The following is a 21,848-nucleotide window of genomic DNA, read 5'->3' as shown; positions in this document are numbered from 1 at the left end:
TACAATCTAGTCCAGGATAACATTGATCTTGGCACGAACATCCCCGACGGACCTGCGTCGGAAGCCCGGTGACAAGACAAGATAAGCTGCCGAACTGCAACGATGCACGGGATATCACACAAACAACACTGCGGGGTTTCATTAAATGAATGTCTCACATTTCTAATCGCCTATCTATATTGCACCACTTACTCTCCTCCGAATGTGGTGGAAGACTTTCCATTACGGTAGGTTCAGGAACACGTCCAACAATTTGGGGTAATTGGGCGTTCCGAGACCGGTGACGGGATCCCATCTACAATAATTATCATCAGGTATCAGCATATATCCTAAACATGAACCATGGAAGAGAAAGTGAAAGAAAGGAAGGAAAGGAAACCTACCCAGGAGCAGTATAGAACCCCTCCGTTCCACAACCCGGGTTCGACCCATTCGTAATATCATTCAACGCCCACGCATTCCGATACAGAACCGGGTTCAAGAAGCCTAGTGGACCCTTTCCTGCCGCGATGCGCTTCTCGATGATGCGGTTAATTACGGAGGAGAAAATCGGAGTACCTTTGTTTTCAAATTATCATTAGTAATTGGAATACGACTGAGTTTGGTGGATGGGGGTAGGGTAGTATCGCACTAGCACTAGTTCCTCCCTCGAGGATGAAATCTCCCGCGTTGTACTCAGCGATGTTGTCGCCGTTCGCTGCCACGTCCGGGTATCCGCGTCCGAGTCGGTTGTAGATGCCGCCGTTTTTGCCGAAGCTGGCGTTACCTTCGTAGTAGGGGTAGGGTGGGTTGTGGTTCTTGAAGTATCTGGATTGGGGGCTTTGTTAGAGTTGGGCCTATAGGTAGGCGGGAGGAACGTACTCTGCTACTGCTTCGGCTTGGTAGTCTGGAATGGTGTAGATGTTGCTGAAGCCACCGCCGGAGGAGTATGCGATTGAATAGGGGTCGCCGGCCGGGTCGACGACGGCGCTTTCTCCGTCTGCGATGGTCTTTCCGGGGTAGAGCTTCGTGGCACCGACGTTGGTCACATAGGGGCAACTGGAGGAGTTAAGCCTGCTTGTTGACAGTATCGGAGAAACGAGACATACGAATTGGGGAAAGCAGGGCTGAAGATGGTTCCATTGCCAAGACAACCGTTATCCGAGTCGTCGCCTGGTGGACCTGCGACGCCGTCATCACCAGAGGCGAAGAGGATGGAAGTTCCTTGGAGGCCGAGTTTCAGAAACCTACTTATGTTAATTTGGAGCTGCAATCATAGAGGAGAGGTGGTATACTCATTGCATTGCCGCTGCTGGTAATAAGCCGGTAGGTCGGCCTCCTGGCCACCATAAGAGACGGAGATGACATTTGTGGGCTGGTAAACGCCGCACATCAACTGTCCCTTGTACCCATCGGTGGAATTGTCTGGATACGTGGGATCAAGGGTCGGGCTGTCACCACATTCTCCATAGGCACAGTAGGTACAGTAGGACTAAATCATTAGCTCAACCCTGAATCAATCATGCTAGTCACTTACCCCATCAATGGCATCAAGGAATGTGTTGAGGAACCCATCAGTCTCAGTCTGACCACTGGCATAGTTATAGTCATCCGTCTGATACAGTGTGATGGTCTGAGGATAGACAATCGGATACGCGAGTTGAAAGTCCAGATCGGACTCCGCACCAGCATAAAGAACGTCTACGGGCGCTGACGCTCCGTCGATGAATGCAGGCTTAGGGTGTGTTCCCTTCGGAATATATGGAGTGAAGTTGCGGAAAAAGAGGTCCAGATCTTCCTGGGCGTAGTAGTCCCCTTCTTCGAAGATCCCAAGTGAGTTGGTTGCACTGACGTTGCCGCTTGCGTGAGGGATCTTGTACAGAGCAGCGACACAAGCTGGCGTGATGACCTCGTCGCAAGTGGTGAGGGACGTGGCGTTGACTGATGTCTGCTTCAGGGGCCTGTTCTTGGGGGTGTGTTTGGCAGACGGTCCCTTGGAGGTCAATGGCAGAAGAACACCGGGTTTGACGAAGTCGATGTGTTGTTGGATCTTCTGAGGGACGCGGTACCTGATCGGTTGTTATCATTCTGAACGATTCCTATGAAAAAAAAAATGGTAGACATACTCTTCCGCCGCAAGGGTCTTCAAGCCAGAAATCTTGTCTGTGTAGTGGTAATACTTGGTATGAAGGAGACTTTCCGCCTCTTTGGTGGTTGCATCAAACACAATCCAGCCTTGGTTCTTGGTATGAACCAGTCGAGATTTGTCCACACCGGATTCAATTAGCCAGTTGCGCACAGCGTCTACCGTCTCATTAGATGGCGCAAAGGTAGTTTGCACCTCTTCTGGAGTCCAAAATTTGCCGTAGTTAGGAGAAACAGAGTCAGACCTGACTAGTTAGTCGGAACGATACAGGGGAATAGGAAACAACATACACGCTCATGAGATACTCATAGGCGCGATCCAGATTGCTCTGCTTCAGCCCGATGCGCACCAAGACATGCTCAGTGCCATTGACTCGACTGATCTTCTCCCACCGAGATGGGGTACCAGAGCGCTTCTCATGAATAACATGATCGGAAGTTGGCAAGGCCAGTGCAGAGACCGCGAGGGTCACACTGCAGAGTGTTGAGAGGAACCTCATTCTGACCCTTCAGCCTGCCTGTACTCTTCCTCAGTGCAAGAGTGTCGGTGACCAACACATACTGTCACCTTCCTATTTATAAAAGATAGACTCCGACGCATCTCCGTATACACTCCGACGGGATTGCATCCTTTCGGTATCCACTTCATATGAGGGCACGGGCACTAGCAACACCTAGTTTCCGTCAGGGCCCTTATCAAACCATGATCAATATATGGTTATGTAACTAATTGTATCTTATCCATGATTGCGACCAATGAGGGTCACAGATTAGTGAAATGATCATCAATGTCTTGCTTTTAAATGTGAATGACACCATGTGAGTGCGGAAACACCTGAGGGATGGTTAATTAAGCGGAGAGGGGTAAGGATGCATGAGAGCTATCACACACTATGTTCCCTACTCAGTAATCCCCGATAATTGTGTTCACTTTATGTTCGCTATCAATTTGATGAGGTTTAATCGCCATTAGCTTCTAAATAGCTCGTGCTCTGGTGCGGAAGAAACAGCTGAGGATGCTCTCTGTTGGAAGACATGTTGAGAAAGGAACCACTGGTTGGCTATAAACACGTATAGCCTGCGTCTGTTGAGAATATGGATTCTTATCTACCCGTCTGCGCTATAAATGCTTGTTGGGCAGTCGGTAGCCAAGTAGGCACCAGAGCCGTTCGTTGATCATTGCCGGAATTCATGCAGAATCGAGTCATCTTCCCCTTCCGCTCTAAGCCGAATTTGACGCCGCTTTTCCCTTCCTGGGCCGCCTGGGGCGTGGAGTGAACATAAAAGTGCGTGGTGCGAGTGCTTGATCGTCTTGGACCGAGTTCTATCCCAAAGAATAGATATACCAAGACAGAAAAGAATTATATTAGGGGAAAGCGATTATCATGTGACCAACAAATATAAAATGGATCTTCTGCTGGACATCTCTAGGGACCGTCACATCCGGAATGTTATTTTTGCAATTATATGATTTTGGAGCTCACGTCGGCAGCTCGTAACTTGTTAAGATCGGATACAAATATAACGCAACTAGCATAGTAGGATGCATATCCGTCAGTTCCTTTCAACAGTTTGTCGGAAGGACACAATAACCCGCCTAGAGCGGTGTTAGCTGAGATGCTACATGGTAATAGAACTGACGAATTCACATCATTCAAGACATAGCCTTCGATACATTGACATCCTATAACACATTGAAGTGTACAGGGTCTATCCGGGTTAATACTGCATGATGGGGGACATGTTGATCCACAATTTACCCATTCTTGATTCGCGGGCTGTAGTTGTGTTAGTTTGTAAACACGAGTCTGAGGATATAAGACACCTACACAGGTTGGAGCAGCCAGGACGTGGGCTCCTAGAAGGCCGAAGGTAAAAAGAAATAAGACAGTCTTCATCATGGTGGTTTTCAAAACTGTGGATGTTTCGCAAGGATGGACGCACTTCAAGTTGAAGGATTGTGATGGCAAGAAATGGTGAGAAGACGTAGTATTTATGTTTTTGGATAGCATAGTAGCAAACATAACATACATTTACCGAATAAGTTCTTGCTTGTCGATCGCGCTGACTACATTCCACGCTGTGTAACAATGGCTGAGGGGTGAGGGGGTGAACTGAGATAGCCATGGTTCAATGTGTGTGAAGGTCGTGTGATGGGAATAATTAGTTTGATAGGATCTAATCATCAGTGAATGACTGTCGATCATGTAGCATATGAAAGGGACCAAAAAGGTATTTTCTGTGACAGACAGAGCGCTGACCTATGGGCTTTCGAAGTAGGTTAATGCCACTGCTGTATCACTAGTTCCTGCAGGAATATTAACCACAGAAGCCCTGGAGCCATGAGTATACGTGGAACAGAATGTTGTGAAGTCATTAGGAATCTGCTTCCCCCCAGCAGGCTGGCCTTTCCAGGATCAATATGCTGTATACTGTTCTAGGCCAGTGGCCCGCGTTTTGTACGACATTCCTCGCCTGGTTATTCGCTAGCTATGCACCTGAATAGGCACACCCTGTCACGTTCTTATAGATATATCTGTGTATATCCAATATGTCAAGACAAAGAGCAGGGCAAAATTGGATTGTATGATCTATCGAGATCAAGATGATGGTAGTTGGTGGTGGTTGTTGTCAGAGACCATGTAGGCAGTGGTGGCGAAAGGTCAGGTGATGTCTGGTTAGAGTGAATGTCTCAACATAACAGCTGTTCAAAATTGAAAAGTAGTATAGATTCAGGCCACTCAATTAGATTATCTTCCAACAATCCTATGAAAAAAACGCAATGGTTGCCCTGGCATAATACCAAGCATAGCAGATAGGCTTTTTCCCCACCGTTAGGTGTAACCAGATCGGTTGAGCGGTGAGAGATTGACTAAATGATAGGGTAATTCAACTCAATAGTGTATGGACTAGGGTAAACTAATTCACTAGAAAGAAGCAATATAGACTCGCAGTCGCATCGATAGACTCGCCTCTCCTGTACTCCTTATGTCATTGTGCAAGGCAACGTTTGTTGACCCCGCAAGCCTCGGAACATCGAAATAAGCATTGCCGAAGTTATGAAGTCATTAGTGTACGTTTGTCCAGGTCCTTGATTGTATGCTATGTTCCCAGCGGCTTCGTCTTGGACAACATTCTTCACTGGATCGGCGGACCGTGTATCAAATATGCGGACCCTTATCCCAAAAAAAGTCACCCAATCAGATCGCTAGGAAAAGCAATACTACGATACTTTCAAGAACAAGATCTATTACGTGTAGTCAAATTTCATAAGGTGAATAATGCGAAGGATATTCATAATCACACCAGTACTTTTGAGGCCCATGACTTTCCATGCTACCTTCCACATAATCCAGTCTACCCCAGCTACAACAACGGCAACAGCCAGTTGGCTCTCGTCATATTGTGAATAGATCTTGATATTTCAGTAAATAAAAATTACTGATAATAGAAGCCCCCACACACCACCTACTCCTCCCTACCAGCCACCTTCCCCAGCTCCTCCACCACAATCCCAGCAACATTCAATACGGACGTCGTCGAATCCATCAACGTCAGAAACGGGACATCAACATCCATTGAGTTGAAGATATACTGTCTCAGCTCCCCCGACAACATACTATCCATGCCATACTCAGCGGCAACTTCAAATTCAGCTTCGGCAGCGGCAGTAGAATAACATTTCGACATCTTCTTCGCCACGGCTTGAATCACCGTCTCGCGTAACTGTTCCTCGTCACCTGAAGCCAGTACAGCCTGAATGACTGAAGCAGGAGTGTTCACCCCTCCCTCGGACTGGGATGCCTGGCGCTGTAAGGCGTTGATCAGCACCGAGAAGCGGGAGTCGTCTAGACTGTGCCAGAAGCCAGTGAACCCTTGTTTGCGATGGTCTTGGAGTCCGGTGTTTTGGATGACCGCTAGAATATAACATTGTTCGAGATGGTCCCGGGGGACGGTCTGCTGCTGGTCTATCTCGGAGGTTAGGGCGAATTCAACGACCTGCAGGACTTCGTTTTCAGGGAGTGGACGGGTGCCCTTGCGGAGGAGGAGTTTACCAATTTCGCTGTGTATAGATTAGACATTAGAGGCAGTAGTAGCCATGGGAATCACCTCAACCGAGGGAAACACGGACGAAGGACAGCAGGACGAAGTATCCGTAAAGTACTCCGTATGCCATAATAATTAGATCTATTTTTATCAATCAGCTATGGGCAATCATGCATTCAAGAGGGTCCCTTCTAGGGACGCTTGTACTACAGACTCTATGAGCGGTGCATTTCATCGAATCTTAAAGACACGAAACCGTAAAGCAGTGGATCCTATTACTTGAGAGGTTACTCTGAGTTTACACCGAATGGGGGTCTTGGGTGACTGAGACTTTCCTGACATTTGCTATCAATAACTATCCCCGCATGTCATAACTGCAAGACAAAGGTTTTCGGTTCCTCCTCCTCAATTTGCCAATAGCTCCTCCGTGAGGACTGTCACGATACCCTGCAGATACTGATGGATGTTCTCTGGCTCGTGGCACGCGTCATTGAAGCTGTACACTAGCTGCAGTTTGTCCCGGAAGGTGGAGATGAACAACATATCTGTGCCCATCACAATGTCAACCCCGAGCATGAAATCACGAATGATCACTTTTTTGGCACCATAGGACCGCTGCATGTATTTCTCAATGATGCCTAGGCTGCTGGGGACTGCGTCTCTAGGGAGGGGCCCCTTCTGATATTCCGGGGTTTGGGTGACAGCAAACAGAAGATCGGTTATATGCGGCACCAGGGGCAACTTAGTGGGATCATTGGCGAACGTCATTCGGTAGAGCTGGTTAAGAGCCTGTGCTGTATCACCAAAGGATGCTGGGGACTCCAGGTGCACGGGATACAAGGTGTAACCAAGCGAGGCAGTGTACTGCGCCTCATGTTTCGGAAGGTAGGGGCGGAGATTGAACTGGGCAGTATTGACATAATGACACGAAGGATGGTCAGGATCGGCGTGCTTCTTGATCGTCTGGATGTAGGCTGCATGGACTGCGGAGGTGACAGTGATGCCTTTCGCTTTGCATGCCTGGATGATGGCCTCTGTGGTTCGCGTGGGGACATCCAGCCTCGCGTGCTGCGACCGGCCGGCGGGACAAGTTCCGAGCTTCGAAACACGCCCTATGCCAGGAGCATGGTCCATGTAAGGCTTCCAGAGTGTCATTATCTTTTCTGATTCCTCCGGAGTTGGTTTCTCAGCCACCCCGAGGATTTCACGCAGGGTAGGCGCCAGCCGGGAGGGTTCATCGCCGAATGTGATCTTCTCCGCAGGGGGAGATACCAGGATGTTGAGCAAACGGTCCAACAACCGGATAGCCCCGATACCATCGATTGTATCGTGAGGGGCACGTAGGACCAACTGAGACGAGGCTGGTAGGTAGTACAGCGTAGCCTGTGCAATCGGTGTGAGAGTGGCGTACAGCTCCTCCGCGTTAGCGGCTGCAGAGAGGACCAGGGTCGAGGCAATCCAACCCTGCAAGGCTGTGTCATCGGGTACCTCATAGACCTTGGTCGTGCCATTGTGGGTTGTGGCTATCTGGGGCTGCTCATACCGCAGCTGAGTCCAGGCCTTCTTCAACAATGCCTCCACCTCGGTCGTGGGGATGTCCAACTGAAGTTCGAGCTTGATGAAAATGGTGTAATGACGCCTGCCTTCGTAGGCAGCGGCAGAAAGAAATGCGGTAAAGGCGAAGTAATTTTCAAAGCCATCGCCGGGGCGCTCCCAGCGGTGGGATGACACTTGTGACCAGGCCATACTTGCGGTAGTATGTCGATGAGGAAGATGAGGAAGTAGCCTTTGGACAATGGGATTGAAGGGTGTAGGGGGTTTATTTACTCCCTCTGACCACCTTTTTAAAGGCCACCCCTCCTCAGAAGTGAAGCAAAGGCTTTTAGGTGAAAGGGGGCGATGGGGGCACTGTGTCATGCAAAAAAACCAAGGGTTGGAGGAGGTGATCGCCGTGAAGCTTGACAACGACCCTTCTGGGTCCTAATGATTCTTTGTGTGTAAGTGCTGACCTGGTGCGTTAGGGCTTTTCGTTCCGGTCCCCTGCATCGTTGGTCCGACCAACGCCTACACGATAGGTTATTGACTGTTCCAACAAGAAACGCCTTCCTTTGTCCTCAGTTTCCACTAGTTTACATTGACTCTCTTTCACTGCTCTCCATGGCGTAGACATCCCGAGGGGTATTCCCTGCGGTGAAGGGTTCACATTCACCAAAAGCCAATCCTGGCAGCCCTCTACGTCACTCCCCCAGAATGGGATGTCTTTCAGGTCACTTTCGTAGGGAAGAGTGAGGTGGACAGCAGCAGCTCTATAGGCCTCATACCGCAAGTCAGCGATGGTAGAAAGCAGCTAATGCGCCTGTGATATTCAAGGTCTCAGCGGTACGAAAAGTTGGGAGCCTCTGCGCCTAATATTCGCTCTACATCTTCCTATCCTACTTATCATCACAACCCCTGTAGAAAGACATACCCCCTTCACTCCCCACCCTTCTCCCCCTCCCCAGGAAACCTCGGCGAACCCCCCAAACTACACAAAACCGGCTCCCCATCCGCCGTCAACCCATCCAACACCGCCAACTCCTGCACTCCAAACCACCTCGGTAAAACCCACACTCTAAACGGAATCAACCCAATAATCAAAATCGGGAACCCAATCGCCGCAATAGTCTGCGAGATCGCCACGCACGCGGCAACCCCGACAACCTGACACAGCACATAAAGCACAATCTTCCGCCTCGGAACGGAGAGTAATTTCTCATCCCGCGGGATGAATCGATCCTCACGGAGCAGGAAGATCATCTTGTGCAGGATACCGTTCGACTTAATGGATCCCCAGCCGACGATGAAGAAGACGCCGGCGAATACTGCGGAGGGCATGGTGTGGAGGACTATTAGGAGGGGTCCGGTCATGGTGCCGATTATGGCGAGGCCCATTAGGAAGTGTGAGATGCGTTGCTCTACTACCGCTGTGCGAGTGGTTATTGGGTGGCGTAGTTCGGTGGTGCCTTCGGTGCCTTCGGGGTCGGAGGGGTTGGTGGTGGGGATGATGTGGAGGGTTGTTTCGGTGATGGTTAGGGAGGTGGTGTGGACGGGGGCCTAAATTCATTTAGAGGTTGGTATGAGTTTGTGTGCTTGTAAAGGGGGTGGGTTGTACCTGTGGGACGAGGCCGTTGGGCATTGGGATGCCGGTGATGCCGGCGATGAAGGTGGTGCAGCCTAGAAGGAAAAAGTCCCAGTGGAATCCGGCTGGCTTTCTCAGAGGGTATTGTCGGCCTTGAGCACCGAGGCTGCTGACGTTCTGTTTGATGTTAGTATATTAAGTAGGGGAATGTAATATTAATGCTAATTGGGGAATTACTGACATGGTCATAATAGAAGAGCAGCATAACCAAGAATCCAAAAGGTAGGGCTGCAAAGACCCATTTCGTTTCCAACTCCCAGAAGTGAATCAGCCAGCCACGCGGCTGTGTAGGGTAAAATGCCCGGGTGATGGGCACGAACGAGATACCGGTCTCCTTGAGGTTTCCGGGGATATGTGCGAAGCCTACCCAGAAGACGGTTCCGATATGTGGACACTCAGCAAAGGTTTTCAGGAGTCAAAAGAGGGAAGTCATACCACATAAGCATAATCGGCAAGTAGTCCACGTAGCCATGGTCGACAGATTGTGCTGGAGCCTACGAGCTCGAGGCCGTAAATTGTGAAGAAATACAGTATAGCAATCATGCAGCTCATGAAGCCTGCTGTTGGACCGCAGACAGAGAACTCGTTGACGAGTTCTTCAACACCCTTGACTGCACAACTTAGCACAAGTCCTGCATGGTAGACTGTATCAACTTACTGCAATAAATAATTCCAACATATGCACCAAACGACTCGGAGGAAAAGTCCGTCACATATCGCATATAGTCGCAGAGATTGCACACAGCCACAATCCAATGAAAGATGGCCGCCCAGATAGCCGTCCAGCACATGAAGTTAGCATATATAGCCGGCTCGTAGATGACGACGATATCATATATGGTATAGTTGAACAATGATATCAGTCCGGTGATACCAACAATAGTCAGTGGTTGTGCGCCCAAGATGCTGAAGACCATAGCCGCGAGAGCTGAGGAAAACAGTGCTTCGTTGATACCGTAGAACTCTCCGGTTCGGCGATACATGTCCAATGTGTAGGCGATTGCGGGGAGAATACTGGCATGGTGAGTAAATATAATACTGGAGGGCTTTGCAGGGACCTACTTGATGAAGTATATGCGAATTGTACTGGCGATGGTTCGATAAGTGAGCGCATCTTGGATATCACTCCAGTAGTAGGGTAGTCGACGACGGACATCGTGATACATGCCTCTGCATGGGTTCAGTACACGGAAGCGTCTCCATCCTGTCCGGTTGTCATAAGAATAAGTATGGGGACTCTGCCCACTAAGATACTTAGTGTCGGACATGGTGGTTTGATACGAGTCATGTGTAGGAGACGATGGAAGAGAAGTGATTTTCTTATTTATAGTAATACTGATCAGGGCCTGTAGACCTATCCCTTTCGCTTCTACACTTCCCAACCGACCTAGCCGATTCTGTAAGGTAGAAATGGCAGGTTTTCATATTGGGTGAACAACTCCCTCTGGATCTGTCTCCACCACATACTATTCGCAGCCCTGAAGAAAGCAAGGTCCAGATCTAAATCTACTCTCGACCCTATCTATTCTATATCAACTATTTAGCTCCTGCCTATCTTGCTATAAGAACAACTTGGATGACAGGCTGAGATGCACAAGAAAATTAGTCAGCATTCTGCCCGGGCAGAATCTGCCTTTCTTGGCATCCAAAGGGCAGCCGATAGCCGAGTGAACCCTCTTGATAATAGTATGCTATTATTATTTTCAGCAAGATTGTTGAAGTATAATGGATTGTACAGCATTACCGCTGGTCTTACAATTAGCGAGCATCCTCCAAAACCCAAGTTTCCCAGCACAGCTTACGTCTGCCGTACAGGCTGTCCGCAGGCAGAAGGGTACGAGTGAGGAGGGAAATGACTACCCACAGCTCCATCTTCGAATTGAAGCATCAGTAGTTACTGATCAGACGACGTCCAAGGGAGAAAGTGGCCTAGTATTGGTACGTATATTGATTTCACGTACAATTAAGATGCCGTCTGACATTGAGTAGGGATATATCGATCTTCGAAGTGGGCAGGTAGTGCCATTGCCACCCACTCCGGTTTCTACGCCTGACTCTAGTGTAGGTTCAATAGAGCCTGAAAATACAATGAAGGAAATAACACATTATATAGAGTCATACAGAAGTCACCACGAATAGCCCCGACACTTATGACCCTCATAACCATCCCCACAAGCGGCGCAAGACCACAAGCACACTTCGGCCCGCGAAAGTGGCTACTATTCCACAGAATGCATCAATCAATGATGACCGCGAGAGCTTAGACTCGGAGCCCCCTACCAATCCCCGTGGAAACAGGCCTTCTATACGACAAGTCCACAGCGACACCCGATTCCCACAACGCAAGAACCCACGACAGGAGTACCTAATGCCGGTACTGGAACCGACCTCGGCCGATAAGCTCATAGCAGGAATATGGCGACAATTGCATTCGCCTGTAAAGCTGAGTCGGCTACCTTCGGTATGGCTTTCCACAATGAAAACTATGCAGCAGAGACTAATAGAACAGATCATACAACCGAATACGGATATCCGCACGGGCGTTAGTCTCGAGGTAAGCAATCCGTAGACATCCACAGAATCTTAACTAACAAGGACAGGTATTCCGAGAGATAAACACCCTATGTCTCAAATACTACAACCCAAGCCAATCCTCGCGGGCTCTGGAAATGATCGTCCAAGCATACTGGGTCGAATGCTTCGAGGCGCGTGTTGCCGTCGTTCGGCTCGAGAAACCGCATCTCTCAGCAACAGATGCACGAATGATGGTTCTTAAAGAGGCCTGCGTAGTTCTGAACTGGAAGGAAAAAGACCTTCGTAATCGAATGTACTGCTCTCGCCACTCCCCTTGAAGGGCTGCATTACTAACAGGGGATAGGGCAATCTGGCGCGGCTACAAAGAAATCAAAGACACCGGCGGCTGGGCCTGTCTCGTCTTCGCCAGTACCGGCATCTACCGATTCTGCAAGTATCGCACAGAATTCGGAGAAGGATTGTTCTCCCGTCTTCGACATCTTCGATCCAGCTTCGAGGTCGCGGCTGATACTCTTCACCCCGGGTGGCGGGATCTCCTGCAGGTTATTAGACAGGATACGTCGGGAGCCTATCATGGCCATCCACATGAGTGGGTGACGGTGTCGGAGGGGACTGCTCTTCCTCTGGCTTTGACATACGAGCATCTTGACCTTCCTCGGGGGTTTCAATATCACTTCGTTGACGAGTGTGTGCTAGATACGGCTGTCTTTGGGACACAGGATCCGCGTCGGGTCCCGGAGCTAGATCCTGATGTGTGTCTCGTATGCAAAGCACGGCAGTCAGATGAGATTGAGAAGAATCAATGCTTGTGCTTCCCGGCGTGGTTCGGTGGTGTTCGTCATCCGGTGCCGGTGCAGGTCTTCCGCACGTCGACTGGGAAGAATAATGGTGTTATTGCACGTTGTGTGAGTAATCCCACCTATGCCTATATGCCCGCCATCACATAAACAAACTTCAAGTGACTAACATTGAACAGAACTTCGACCGCGGCACCGTCATAGGCGAATTCACCGGCCTCATCACAAACGGCATAGAAGGCGTTGACGTGATGTTAGGTGGCTCGCGGGGTCGAACCTACCAGATATATCAGGGGAACATGGGCAATTTCACTCGATTCATCAATCACTCGTGTCGCCCAAACAGTCAGTTCCAACGGTTCTACTGGCGGGGCATGGAGCGCATAATCGTGGTATCGCGGGGGATTATGGCAGGAAGCGAAATCACTGTCGATTATTCGGATACTTATTGGCGGCAGTTGAGTAAGAAGTGTCTTTGTGGGGAGTCGTGTTGTCGGTTTGCTGATAGGGGATGATTGTTACTCTCTAATATATAGTCCTGGTTGGTTATATTTGTGCATATACTAATGCAGCCAGAGGAATGGTTTCATTCATTGACTTAGAATCGGATTTCTACCTGATACGGATGTTGATTCGACCAGAATGTTGGCTTGCTCCGCCGCTATCATCCCCCTTGACGCTACTAGGGTGTGCTGCAGTCAGCCTCCAATCAGCCAATACTAAAGCAATCCATATTGCTTATTTTCGTTTCAGGCGTATGCGGGTCATCGCCCATCCTGTTCTGCCACGTCACATCCCCACCAGAGGGTTTGTATATAGCCATCATTCCGGCTAGACCGGGTTCTTCTGAGGTTGCCTTCCCATACTGGTCTACCCTAGGCTATTCGACAGACAATGTCTGATGCCTTTATTCTAGAGGCAGTATGCACAGAAGAGCCTGCCGCAATCGAGGACATGCCCGACATGAGCAGCACAGCTTCTGGTCAGCATCATCGGCCAAACACACTCGCCTCCCAACACCCAGATACCCCGCTTGCCCAAAAATGGAGCGCAGAGGAGTGGTCGGAGATGATATTAGGCCAGCAACCTGTTCAAGCATCGCGCACCAAGTTACAGAACCGAGTAAAAGAGTTTCTCGTACACGCTAATGACCAGGAGAGAGATGAGCTCGAGCAAAGTCGACAGCAGCTGCTCGAGATGGTTCAGGAGGCCAGAGCCGCAAGGAATCAAGCCAATCCGGACTCGAAAGATGCATCGTTGAAAACGAAAATCAAACACGCATGGTCTTCAACGTCCGAGATAGCATATCAATACTCCCAGATGCTCGACCCCATGATCGATCAGGCGCCTGGTTATGTCTCGGTAGCATTTGGGGCGATCAAGATCATCCTCACGGTGCAGATCAATTGAGCTCAAGGAGAAGATGACGCAGTATCTGGACCAGATTTCAACCAGCTTTGAGCTCATCGATCACCTTACTGCATACATCCCGACAAAGCGGTTAGTCGACCATCTCGCGCGGGCTTATCAGAGCTTCACCAAGTTCCTGTCCAAAGCGGTCAAGTACTACACACAGAGCCGTGTAAAAACATACCTAAAAGCCGTCTTGAAACCGTGGGATCGCTTCCAGAAACTAGTCGATGATATCGGACAGACCTTCGTTGTTATCGAGCGCATTGCCCAACTTCACGGCCTGTTAGCGGTACACGCCAACTTGGGAGTTGGCCAGGAGACTTTGGCGCTGATCAAGAATCAACATCGGAAGGTTGACGCCAATAATGTGATGTTGGAGAATGTCCTCTCACAGTTACATGCGATCTCGGTCCAATTCACAAAGGAAAAGGATATTCGTGAGACGGCATCGCTGGTTAGAGAACATGCTGACCAGAAACAAGATGATCCAAGACGCTCAAAGGGCACAACCTCAGTATCTATAAGCGACAGTACAGATTCCCAAACCAATCTTCTTGACCAGCTTGGGGGGCTTTTTGCCCAGCTGAAGACTTACCACGAAGAAACGCTCCGTCACAAACATGCGATCGAGGAGACATCCGAGATGCGCTCTCACCGATCGACGCAGCGCAATTTGTTACGGTCGGAAAAGGTTCTTTCGTGGATTGAGACGGATGTTTCGCAAATCCTATGGGTTGAAGGAAACAATGTTTTACAGCGGTCAGTCTTTAATGCTAGCTTTGCCATACCGTTGCTGGTAATGGGTGAGGGCAGCTACGAGTCCACCCTCGTCCTTCGTCACTTCTGCGGAGATATTGGCATGGCTAGAAAACCGAGTACGCTCGTTCAGGCGCTGCTTTACCAGGTTATTGAGCGAAATCCTGATTTACTCAGGAAGAGGAAGGATATTTTCACGCAGGAGAAGGCGCTAAACACTCAGGCTTTCTGGGGTTTACTCCTAGAGTGCTTGGACGATGTCAAGCCAGATTGCACCTTCATCATCATTGACAGCTTTGACAACCTGGAAGAGGGAGAACCGGATGAGGAAGGAGCAGTCATCACGTACCTCGACAACCTTGTGAAGGATAAGACCAAGTTGGTAAAGGTGCTGCTCACAGCATCTCTTGCTCAACCTCTTCCTGATGAATACCACGCTCTCGTTGACCAGCGTCCGCCACACAGAGGCGCTCATCGGAGACTTTCGACAATCGTGATAGAGGACCAAGCTCCATTGATTTCTCACCAACTCGTTGAGATTCAGGAGAGAAGGTGCAAGGTCGTCAGCTTTCCAGAGACTCCCTTTCTCTATCCTTCCGGGTCGATCATATACGAAAAGGAAGGTGATCATTGGCGAGCGTTCACTGTAGTAGAGCTCAGTGGCATGAATCCAGAGCCATTTGGAAGTTTCGCACCGCTCAAAATACGCGCCTGGTCTGTCGATCACAACGGGAAGTACTTTGCAAGAAAATACCATGACCTGACCATCCATCCATTCAGCGGTAAACGAGCAATCACCAGTCTAAAGTTCGTTCCGGCTGGCTTCTTGCCTAACGAAGGAAGTGTTCGCAAAGAGCTAATCCGGCGAGGCCGTAAGTACTGGGAACTGGGAAGCTCAGTCAACTACAAACAGTTCAACAATCAGGGACACGCTCCCGTCCGAATTGTCGTCGATCAGCAAGTCCGGCCCTTGGAACTGCCCGCTCACGAGTTTGCTGAGCAATTCCGGCCTACTCCCGCCTCCGAATTGAGACCTCAGATCTTAATGACTTGTCCACCAGCGATTGATGTCTATCTTCTCCCGGAATTGCGGTGGACGGTGGTCGAGGTGGATAAAATCCACGAAGTGGTGGCGGATGAGTCTCGGAGCTTCAACAATCTTATGATTGATGATGGGACGAGGCAGATTCTAAGGGGTCTCGTAAAGGGGCAGGAAGCCTCCGACAGCGACTTCACGAATGACATTGGAAGACCACTGGCGACGGGAACAACTGTCTTATTACATGGAGCTCCTGGCTGTGGGAAGACCTTCTCCGTCGAGTGCCTAGCAGAGACTGTCATGCGGCCCTTGCTACGTTTGACCCACGCCAGTCTGGGAGAATCCGTCCATGACCTGGTCAAGAGTCTTGAAGAAGCCTTCCGGCTATCGGACAGATGGGACTGCATCATTCTATTAGACGATGTCAACTCCCTATTTTCACCGCGCAAGGACGACATGTCCCAGAACATCAGGATTACGTTGTTCATGCAGCTCACGGAAACACATAATGGCTTGCTTTTCCTGACGACTAATCAAGTGGGGATGCTCGACGAGGCCTTCTTATCTCGTGTTCAGATCAAGCTATACTACCCTGGATTCGCATGGGCTATGGCACATCGCATGTTGAAAAATTGCTTAAACTCCATCGAGGAACGAGCCCATAAGGACAAATCTCACATTAAGATTGATACGGATGATATCCTCCACTGCATGCAGGGTATCATGGAGTCGGGCCGGGCGACCTATAATGGAAGGGATATTGTAAACCTCTGCCAGACGGCACTTTTACTGGCCAAGCATGAGACCCAGGGGGATCTCTCCTTAGCAGAATTCGATTCGGTCGTGGTGTTGAATGGGGTGCATTTCAAAACGGTCATCAATATGACAATGACATATGAGGAATATGTAAAGCTCACACGGGAGCACTATTCCCGGACGAGGGATCCAGGAGTTCAGCAGGACCGCTCGGCTAGGTCTGATACCTTTGACCCGGGTGATGCACAATCATCATATGAGCGGTATTCATGGGGTTATAATAGGTAGCCTTGCCATAGAATGCAATAACAGAGGATAGGGAACAAGATGGCACACAAAATCTATAGCAGATGATAGAGACAGGTGCTGTCAAATAATCTCCCTTGGGACTTTTAGCACCTCTCAATAATCAAATCCTACTCTTTGTTAAGAGGCAATCCGTCCAGAAGGTTCCCGGCCATCACATATACGATTATCCATCTCAACCTCCCTCCCATCCCTCCTATTTCCCCTCTCCACCCCCAACACGACACCCTCACTCTCCCTCCTCAAATCAATCTTCCTCACAAACAGCGTCCCCACCGACGCCAACCCGGCAAAAGCCACATACATCACCCAGACCATCCTCAGCGCCCCAAAATACGTCTCTCTAACAGCAACCTGCTCACTCCGTTCCAAACCACCAATCCGCTCCACATTCGACGCCGCCAGATCCCCATTAAACTCCCCGGCTAGTTCCTCATCACCACCGAGCCGATCAGCCAGGGCTGCATTAGCAGCGCTCATCTCATTCTGAAACACCACCCCTCCCACAACGACAGCTATGGCAGTGGCAAGCGAACGAACGAATCCCATCGTCGCTGTAACTGCAGCAGTGTCTCTGACAGTCGTAGCTGCCTGGGCAGCTAGGATCGGTGCATCGATGTTCATTCCCACACCGATACCAGCTAGGATCTGGAAGATGATTAGACGAGTGAGGGAGGTTTCGAAGTGGAGGTTAATCAGTAATCCTGTGCCTAGCATGAGGAGGATCTGCGCGATGTACATCACTGGTATGTATCTGCCGGTTTGTTGCATGTAGATCCCTGCGGCGGCGGCGGATAATGCGCTGGATACGATTAACGGGAGGAGGTATAATCCTGATGAGAGGGCGGATGCGGCGAGGACGGACTGGGCGTATAATGGGAGGTAGTAGGCGAGGCCGATGAAGACGTAGTTGTTGCATGCGAAGACGATGTAGGGCGCTGCCTTGGTAGGCGAGGAGAATAAGTGGAAGGGGATGAGGGGGTTCCGGGCGAGTTTGTATTCGTTGACTGCGAAGAGACTCATGGTGAGGATGCCGAAGATGATTAGGCAGATGATCGTCGCGGAGGACCAGGGGTAGACTGCGTCGCCGAGGTCGAGGGCCAGGAGGATCATGACTGCGGAGCTGAGGATGAGGAGGATGCCGGGCCAGTCGATGGCTTGGAGGCCGGTTGTGAGGGGGGTGCGTGGGTTGGGGACGTGTAGGTAGAGGAGGAGGACGGTGAAGGAGAGGGCGCCGATGGGGACTACTATTAATTAGTATATTGTCTGGGGTATAGTGGTGGGTGTTGTACGATTTATCCAAAAACACCACCGCCAGGTGAGTTTCGTTGCAAAGACGCCTCCCAGAACAGGCCCCACTGCACTTCCCACAGCCCAGACTAACGAAGTAACAGCGAGGTATAACCCCCTGTCTCGGAGGGAGAACAAGTCGCTGATGATGACGTTCACCATGATCCCCATGCCGGAACCACCGAGCCCCTGGAATACCCTGCCAGCGAGGAGGACATCCATGGTAGGTGCGAGCGCGCATAGCAGACTACCGGCTAGGAATATGCCCATGGCGATCAGGATGACTAGCTTCCGGCCCCAGATGTCGGCGATGGTGCCCCAGATGGGGGTTGCGGCGGCGTAGGCGAGGGTGTATGCGCCGCCGATCCAGGTGTAGCCTGAGGCGGAGTGGAAGGTGCTGACGATGGAGGGGATGGCGGTGGTGATGATGGTGAGGTCGAGGGCGGAGAGGAGGACGGAGAGGCAGAGGGAAGCTATTGTGCATGTTATGGTTGTTTTGGTTTGATTGGGTGTTGGTGTTGAGAGGGGATTGGTTGGCTGGTCATTGTTGACTGTGGATGGCCGATTAGTTGAGATATCGGGGGCATTGGTGGTGTTGGTGGTTGCGGATACAGGGGCGATTTCGATCTCTTGGGTTTGTGTTGTGGATGCCATGGCATGCAATGATGATCAGGGAGTTAAGCTGTTCTAGATTAAGATGTAAAGAAGTGTGTTAAATAGAAGTAGTGAATCACGTGTTGGTGCAAGGATTAGAATCCTTTGATTATCCTAAAGATTATGGAAGTCTATAGATGCAGGTATAGTGTCAAGCAACCTTAGTGAAAGATTCCACTGGGGAATAATATTTACTCGTTCTTCGTTTGACGGTGAGAAACTAGTCAAGATACAGTTGTCTATTAATTTAAAGCTCATGTGGTTGGATACAGGTAAGTGTGTTTCACAAAGAAAAGAATATATATATTCATAATGTGCGTTGCTCAGTACAACACATCACTAGAGATCTGTACACTCTAGTATACTCTATCTATTTCAAAGAAGTCTATCGGTCGACGTATCACACAAACGATGAACATAAGTACAGCTGATACCTACTCATCCAGCGCAAACCGGTCCACAAAGCGGAAAGTGTACAGCCCCTTCAAGACCTCCTTGGCGATCGTCTCGGTGGAGTCACTCGAGCCAGTGTACACACCAGAGCGGGAGGAATCAATACCCGCGTTCTTGAGAGCAGCACTGCCACTGCCGACGGCAGCCACAGGCTTACCGTACCGGAAAGAATCGACCAAGATCTGGTAGGGTCTGGCAGGGGGGTAGAGAGTAGATGTGGCGGTAGAGTTCATCTGGTTAGCGTGGGCAGGAGAGGCAAAGAGGCTCTGGACACCGTCCGCGATGATAAGAGCATCAAAGTCGATGGCGTCAGACAGGGCGTAGGTAGTGTTGACTCCATCAGCGTACGCCTCGGTGACAATGTTCAGGTCGACGCCGGCGGCGGAGAACTGAGCAGCCATGGCCTGGCCCTGCTTGATGGACTCAGGGTGAGAGTTGGAGGCGAGGAATCCAACCTGCAGACCTTCGATGCTGAGGAGGGGCTTGCCAAAGGTACCGACGTTAGAGGTCTTGTTGGAGGTGTAGTAGGTAGAGTCAGGAGAGGGCTCGTCCAGACCCAGACCACGGGCGACCCGGACGGCGAGGTTGTTGTTGACCTTGTTCAGCTGGGTGACAACGTTCTGGCGAACGTGGGGACTGTTGACCTTGGAATTCTCAAAGACAATGGCGTTGACCACCATCTGCTGCTCGGCGGGGATCAGCGAGTTCCAGAACATGGCGGGCTGGGACCAGTGGTCGTTGAAGGTTGGGCTGGTCTGGCGGACGAGGTGGCCCGAAGCGTAGCGGTAGGGCGCGGTGAAGAAGCCGTGGCCCTGGGTCTGGTTGGCCTGCATGGGGTAGCCGTTGCTCATGGTGTTGGGGGTGTAGGCCCAGTTGTTGGTGGGGATCTGCTGCTGCCCAAAGCCATCCCGGTTGTTGTTGTGGACGGGCTTGCGAGGGCGGTTGACGGGGATCTGCTCGAAGTTGGGGCCGCCGTGACGGGTCAACTGGGTGTCCAGGTAGGAGAAGAGACGGCCTTGCAGCAGAGGGTCATCGGTGAAGTCGATACCAGGCACGACGTGACCGGGTTGGAACTGCGATCGTTAGTATTGATACAAACATATCAAAAGGAGGAGAGCATACACCGGCCTGTTCAACCTCCGCAAAGTAGTTGGTGGGATTGGCGTTGAGCTCCATCATTCCCAGAGGAGTGTAAGGGACCACCTCCTCAGGGACCAGCTTGGTGGGATCCAGCAGGTCGAAGCCAAAGCGGAGCATGTCAGCCTCGTCCATGATCTGGGCTTGAAGCTAGAGGATTGTCAGCGAATGAAACTATGATTGAACTACGGAGGCTGACTGACCTCGTATTTCGGGTAGTGACCGTTGGCGATCGCATTGTACAGATCCTGGCGGTGGTAGTCGCTGTTCTTGCCCGCCGCGGCCTGGGCTTCATCCCACACCAGACTGGCCACACCCTGTTGCGACTTCCAGCGGTAGCGAACCACCTTGGACGTGCCATTGGCCGCGACAAAGCGGAAGCTGTGGACTCCGTAGCCGTTCATGTGGCGGAACGAACGAGGAATACCGTTTCCAGACATCAACCACAGGGCACTGTGCAGGGCAGTGCTCTGCTGGCTGAAGAAGTCCCACGCAGAAGTGTGTGCAGTCGCGGCCTGGGGGATCTCATTGTTGGGCATGGGCTTGATGGCGTGGACGAGATCGGGGAACTGGATGGCGTCCTGGATGAAGAAGGGGGCGAAGTTGATACCGACGATGTCTAGGAAGATATTGTTAGTATTCTCCAGATTATTGCTGTGCTAGTATATATCAAGATTTTATATCAAGATTATTGCTGTCAACATACCGTAGTTACCCTCGTCAGTGTAGAACCGACAAGCATGACCGTGCACATCACGCGCCGTATCCACACTGCCACGGAAACCGACCACCGTCGAGAAGCGACAGAACATCGGGGTCTCCTTGTCATTGGCACTCAGGAAATCGGCCGCCGTGACATTGGACCAGTCGGCGTAGGACTTGAAAGTACCGTATGCACCGGCACCACGGGCGTGGACGACGCGCTCGGGGACCTAACCAATCCCCTTTCGTCAGTGACTTATTCTACTCTGTGACCGACACGATACTTACACGCTCATGGTCAAACCGCTGGAGCTTCTGACGGAAGATAAAGTCCTCCAGCAGGGTCGGTCCACGGGGACCGGCCTTGAGACTGGTCTGATCGGAGATCGGGGTACCAAAGTCGGTGGTCATGTAACTACCGGTGTCATTGACATACAGAGTGTTGTCAATGGGCTGTTCCGTGACCTCAATAGTATCGCCGGCATTGTCCTGCTCCTGGGTGAAACTCATTTCACCCGACAGGTAGGGGCATTGAGCCCCCGCGAGACCAGCAACCGCTGGCAAGAGCCAGAAATGACGCATGGCGGACTAGATGAAAACCAGGGAGAATTCAGAGTGCTGGGATCTTTCGACGAGTGGTCACCAGGGGAGGGGAGTCCCC

General features: G+C 50.7%; 8 protein-coding genes across 8 annotated transcripts; 2 read left to right on the top strand and 6 right to left on the bottom strand.

Annotated features, from left to right (window-relative positions):
* Positions 1–222: 222 nt before the first annotated feature.
* On the bottom strand, positions 223–2,624 carry ASPBRDRAFT_118433 (S53 family peptidase; the record flags this gene model as incomplete). The annotated part of the gene is made up of 9 exons (XM_067617172.1): positions 223–295; positions 384–558; positions 632–807; positions 862–1,038; positions 1,089–1,226; positions 1,275–1,471; positions 1,517–2,048; positions 2,106–2,369; positions 2,416–2,624. The coding sequence occupies 9 exons, from the start codon at positions 2,622–2,624 to the stop codon at positions 223–225; spliced, it is 1,941 nt and encodes a 646-aa protein (XP_067482499.1).
* A 930-nt stretch (positions 2,625–3,554) lies between these two features.
* Positions 3,555–4,306, bottom strand: ASPBRDRAFT_480797 (trypsin inhibitor-like cysteine-rich domain-containing protein). The gene is made up of 3 exons (XM_067626011.1): positions 3,954–4,306; positions 3,774–3,902; positions 3,555–3,721 (listed from the first exon to the last, which is right to left on the bottom strand). Exons 1-3 carry the CDS (start codon positions 4,155–4,157, stop codon positions 3,689–3,691), a joined length of 366 nt encoding a protein of 121 aa, XP_067482498.1. The 5' UTR covers positions 4,158–4,306; the 3' UTR covers positions 3,555–3,688.
* Positions 4,307–6,576: 2,270 nt separating this feature from the next.
* Positions 6,577–7,917, bottom strand: ASPBRDRAFT_53184 (uncharacterized protein; the record flags this gene model as incomplete). Its single annotated transcript, XM_067627021.1, has 1 exon — positions 6,577–7,917. The coding sequence occupies one exon, from the start codon at positions 7,915–7,917 to the stop codon at positions 6,577–6,579; it is 1,341 nt and encodes a 446-aa protein (XP_067482497.1).
* Positions 7,918–8,643: 726 nt separating this feature from the next.
* ASPBRDRAFT_53183 (anion exchange family protein) lies at positions 8,644–10,617 on the bottom strand (the record flags this gene model as incomplete). Its single annotated transcript, XM_067627020.1, has 6 exons — positions 8,644–9,264; positions 9,323–9,466; positions 9,531–9,743; positions 9,785–9,960; positions 10,008–10,363; positions 10,412–10,617. The coding sequence occupies 6 exons, from the start codon at positions 10,615–10,617 to the stop codon at positions 8,644–8,646; spliced, it is 1,716 nt and encodes a 571-aa protein (XP_067482496.1).
* A 437-nt stretch (positions 10,618–11,054) lies between these two features.
* On the top strand, positions 11,055–13,196 carry ASPBRDRAFT_173059 (SET domain-containing protein; the record flags this gene model as incomplete). Its single annotated transcript, XM_067619739.1, has 7 exons — positions 11,055–11,287; positions 11,339–11,410; positions 11,463–11,810; positions 11,859–11,903; positions 11,950–12,176; positions 12,228–12,789; positions 12,861–13,196. The coding sequence occupies exons 1-7, from the start codon at positions 11,075–11,077 to the stop codon at positions 13,194–13,196; spliced, it is 1,803 nt and encodes a 600-aa protein (XP_067482495.1). The 5' UTR covers positions 11,055–11,074.
* A 2,894-nt stretch (positions 13,197–16,090) lies between these two features.
* Positions 16,091–16,684, top strand: ASPBRDRAFT_101888 (uncharacterized protein; the record flags this gene model as incomplete). The annotated part of the gene is made up of 1 exon (XM_067616570.1): positions 16,091–16,684. A coding segment is annotated over one exon (594 nt), but the record flags the coding sequence as incomplete, so codon positions are not given.
* Positions 16,685–17,071: 387 nt separating this feature from the next.
* On the bottom strand, positions 17,072–18,895 carry ASPBRDRAFT_119781 (MDR family MFS transporter; the record flags this gene model as incomplete). Its single annotated transcript, XM_067617286.1, has 2 exons — positions 17,072–18,195; positions 18,244–18,895. The coding sequence occupies 2 exons, from the start codon at positions 18,893–18,895 to the stop codon at positions 17,072–17,074; spliced, it is 1,776 nt and encodes a 591-aa protein (XP_067482493.1).
* Positions 18,896–19,329: 434 nt separating this feature from the next.
* On the bottom strand, positions 19,330–21,769 carry ASPBRDRAFT_28195 (uncharacterized protein; the record flags this gene model as incomplete). Its single annotated transcript, XM_067622484.1, has 5 exons — positions 19,330–20,421; positions 20,471–20,635; positions 20,689–21,104; positions 21,192–21,417; positions 21,476–21,769. 5 exons carry the CDS (start codon positions 21,767–21,769, stop codon positions 19,330–19,332), a joined length of 2,193 nt encoding a protein of 730 aa, XP_067482492.1.
* Positions 21,770–21,848: the final 79 nt, after the last annotated feature.

This window comes from Aspergillus brasiliensis (assembly GCF_001889945.1).
Source record: "Aspergillus brasiliensis CBS 101740 unplaced genomic scaffold ASPBRscaffold_3, whole genome shotgun sequence".
Lineage (NCBI taxonomy): Eukaryota > Fungi > Ascomycota > Eurotiomycetes > Eurotiales > Aspergillaceae > Aspergillus > Aspergillus brasiliensis.
This window is presented reverse-complemented; position numbering and strand designations above follow the sequence as displayed.

Bases quoted from the DNA above. Each gene is read 5' to 3' on its own strand.
- ASPBRDRAFT_480797 (XM_067626011.1), bottom strand. From the start codon at position 4,157: ATGTATGTTATGTTTGCTACTATGCTATCCAAAAACATAAATACTACG. The intron at 3,903-3,953 runs GTAGGTGTCTTA...ACACAACTACAG, and splicing joins TCCTGGCTGCTCCAACCTGT to CCCGCGAATCAAGAATGGGT. The intron at 3,722-3,773 runs GTGAATTCGTCA...ACACCGCTCTAG, and splicing joins AAGGCTATGTCTTGAATGAT to GCGGGTTATTGTGTCCTTCC.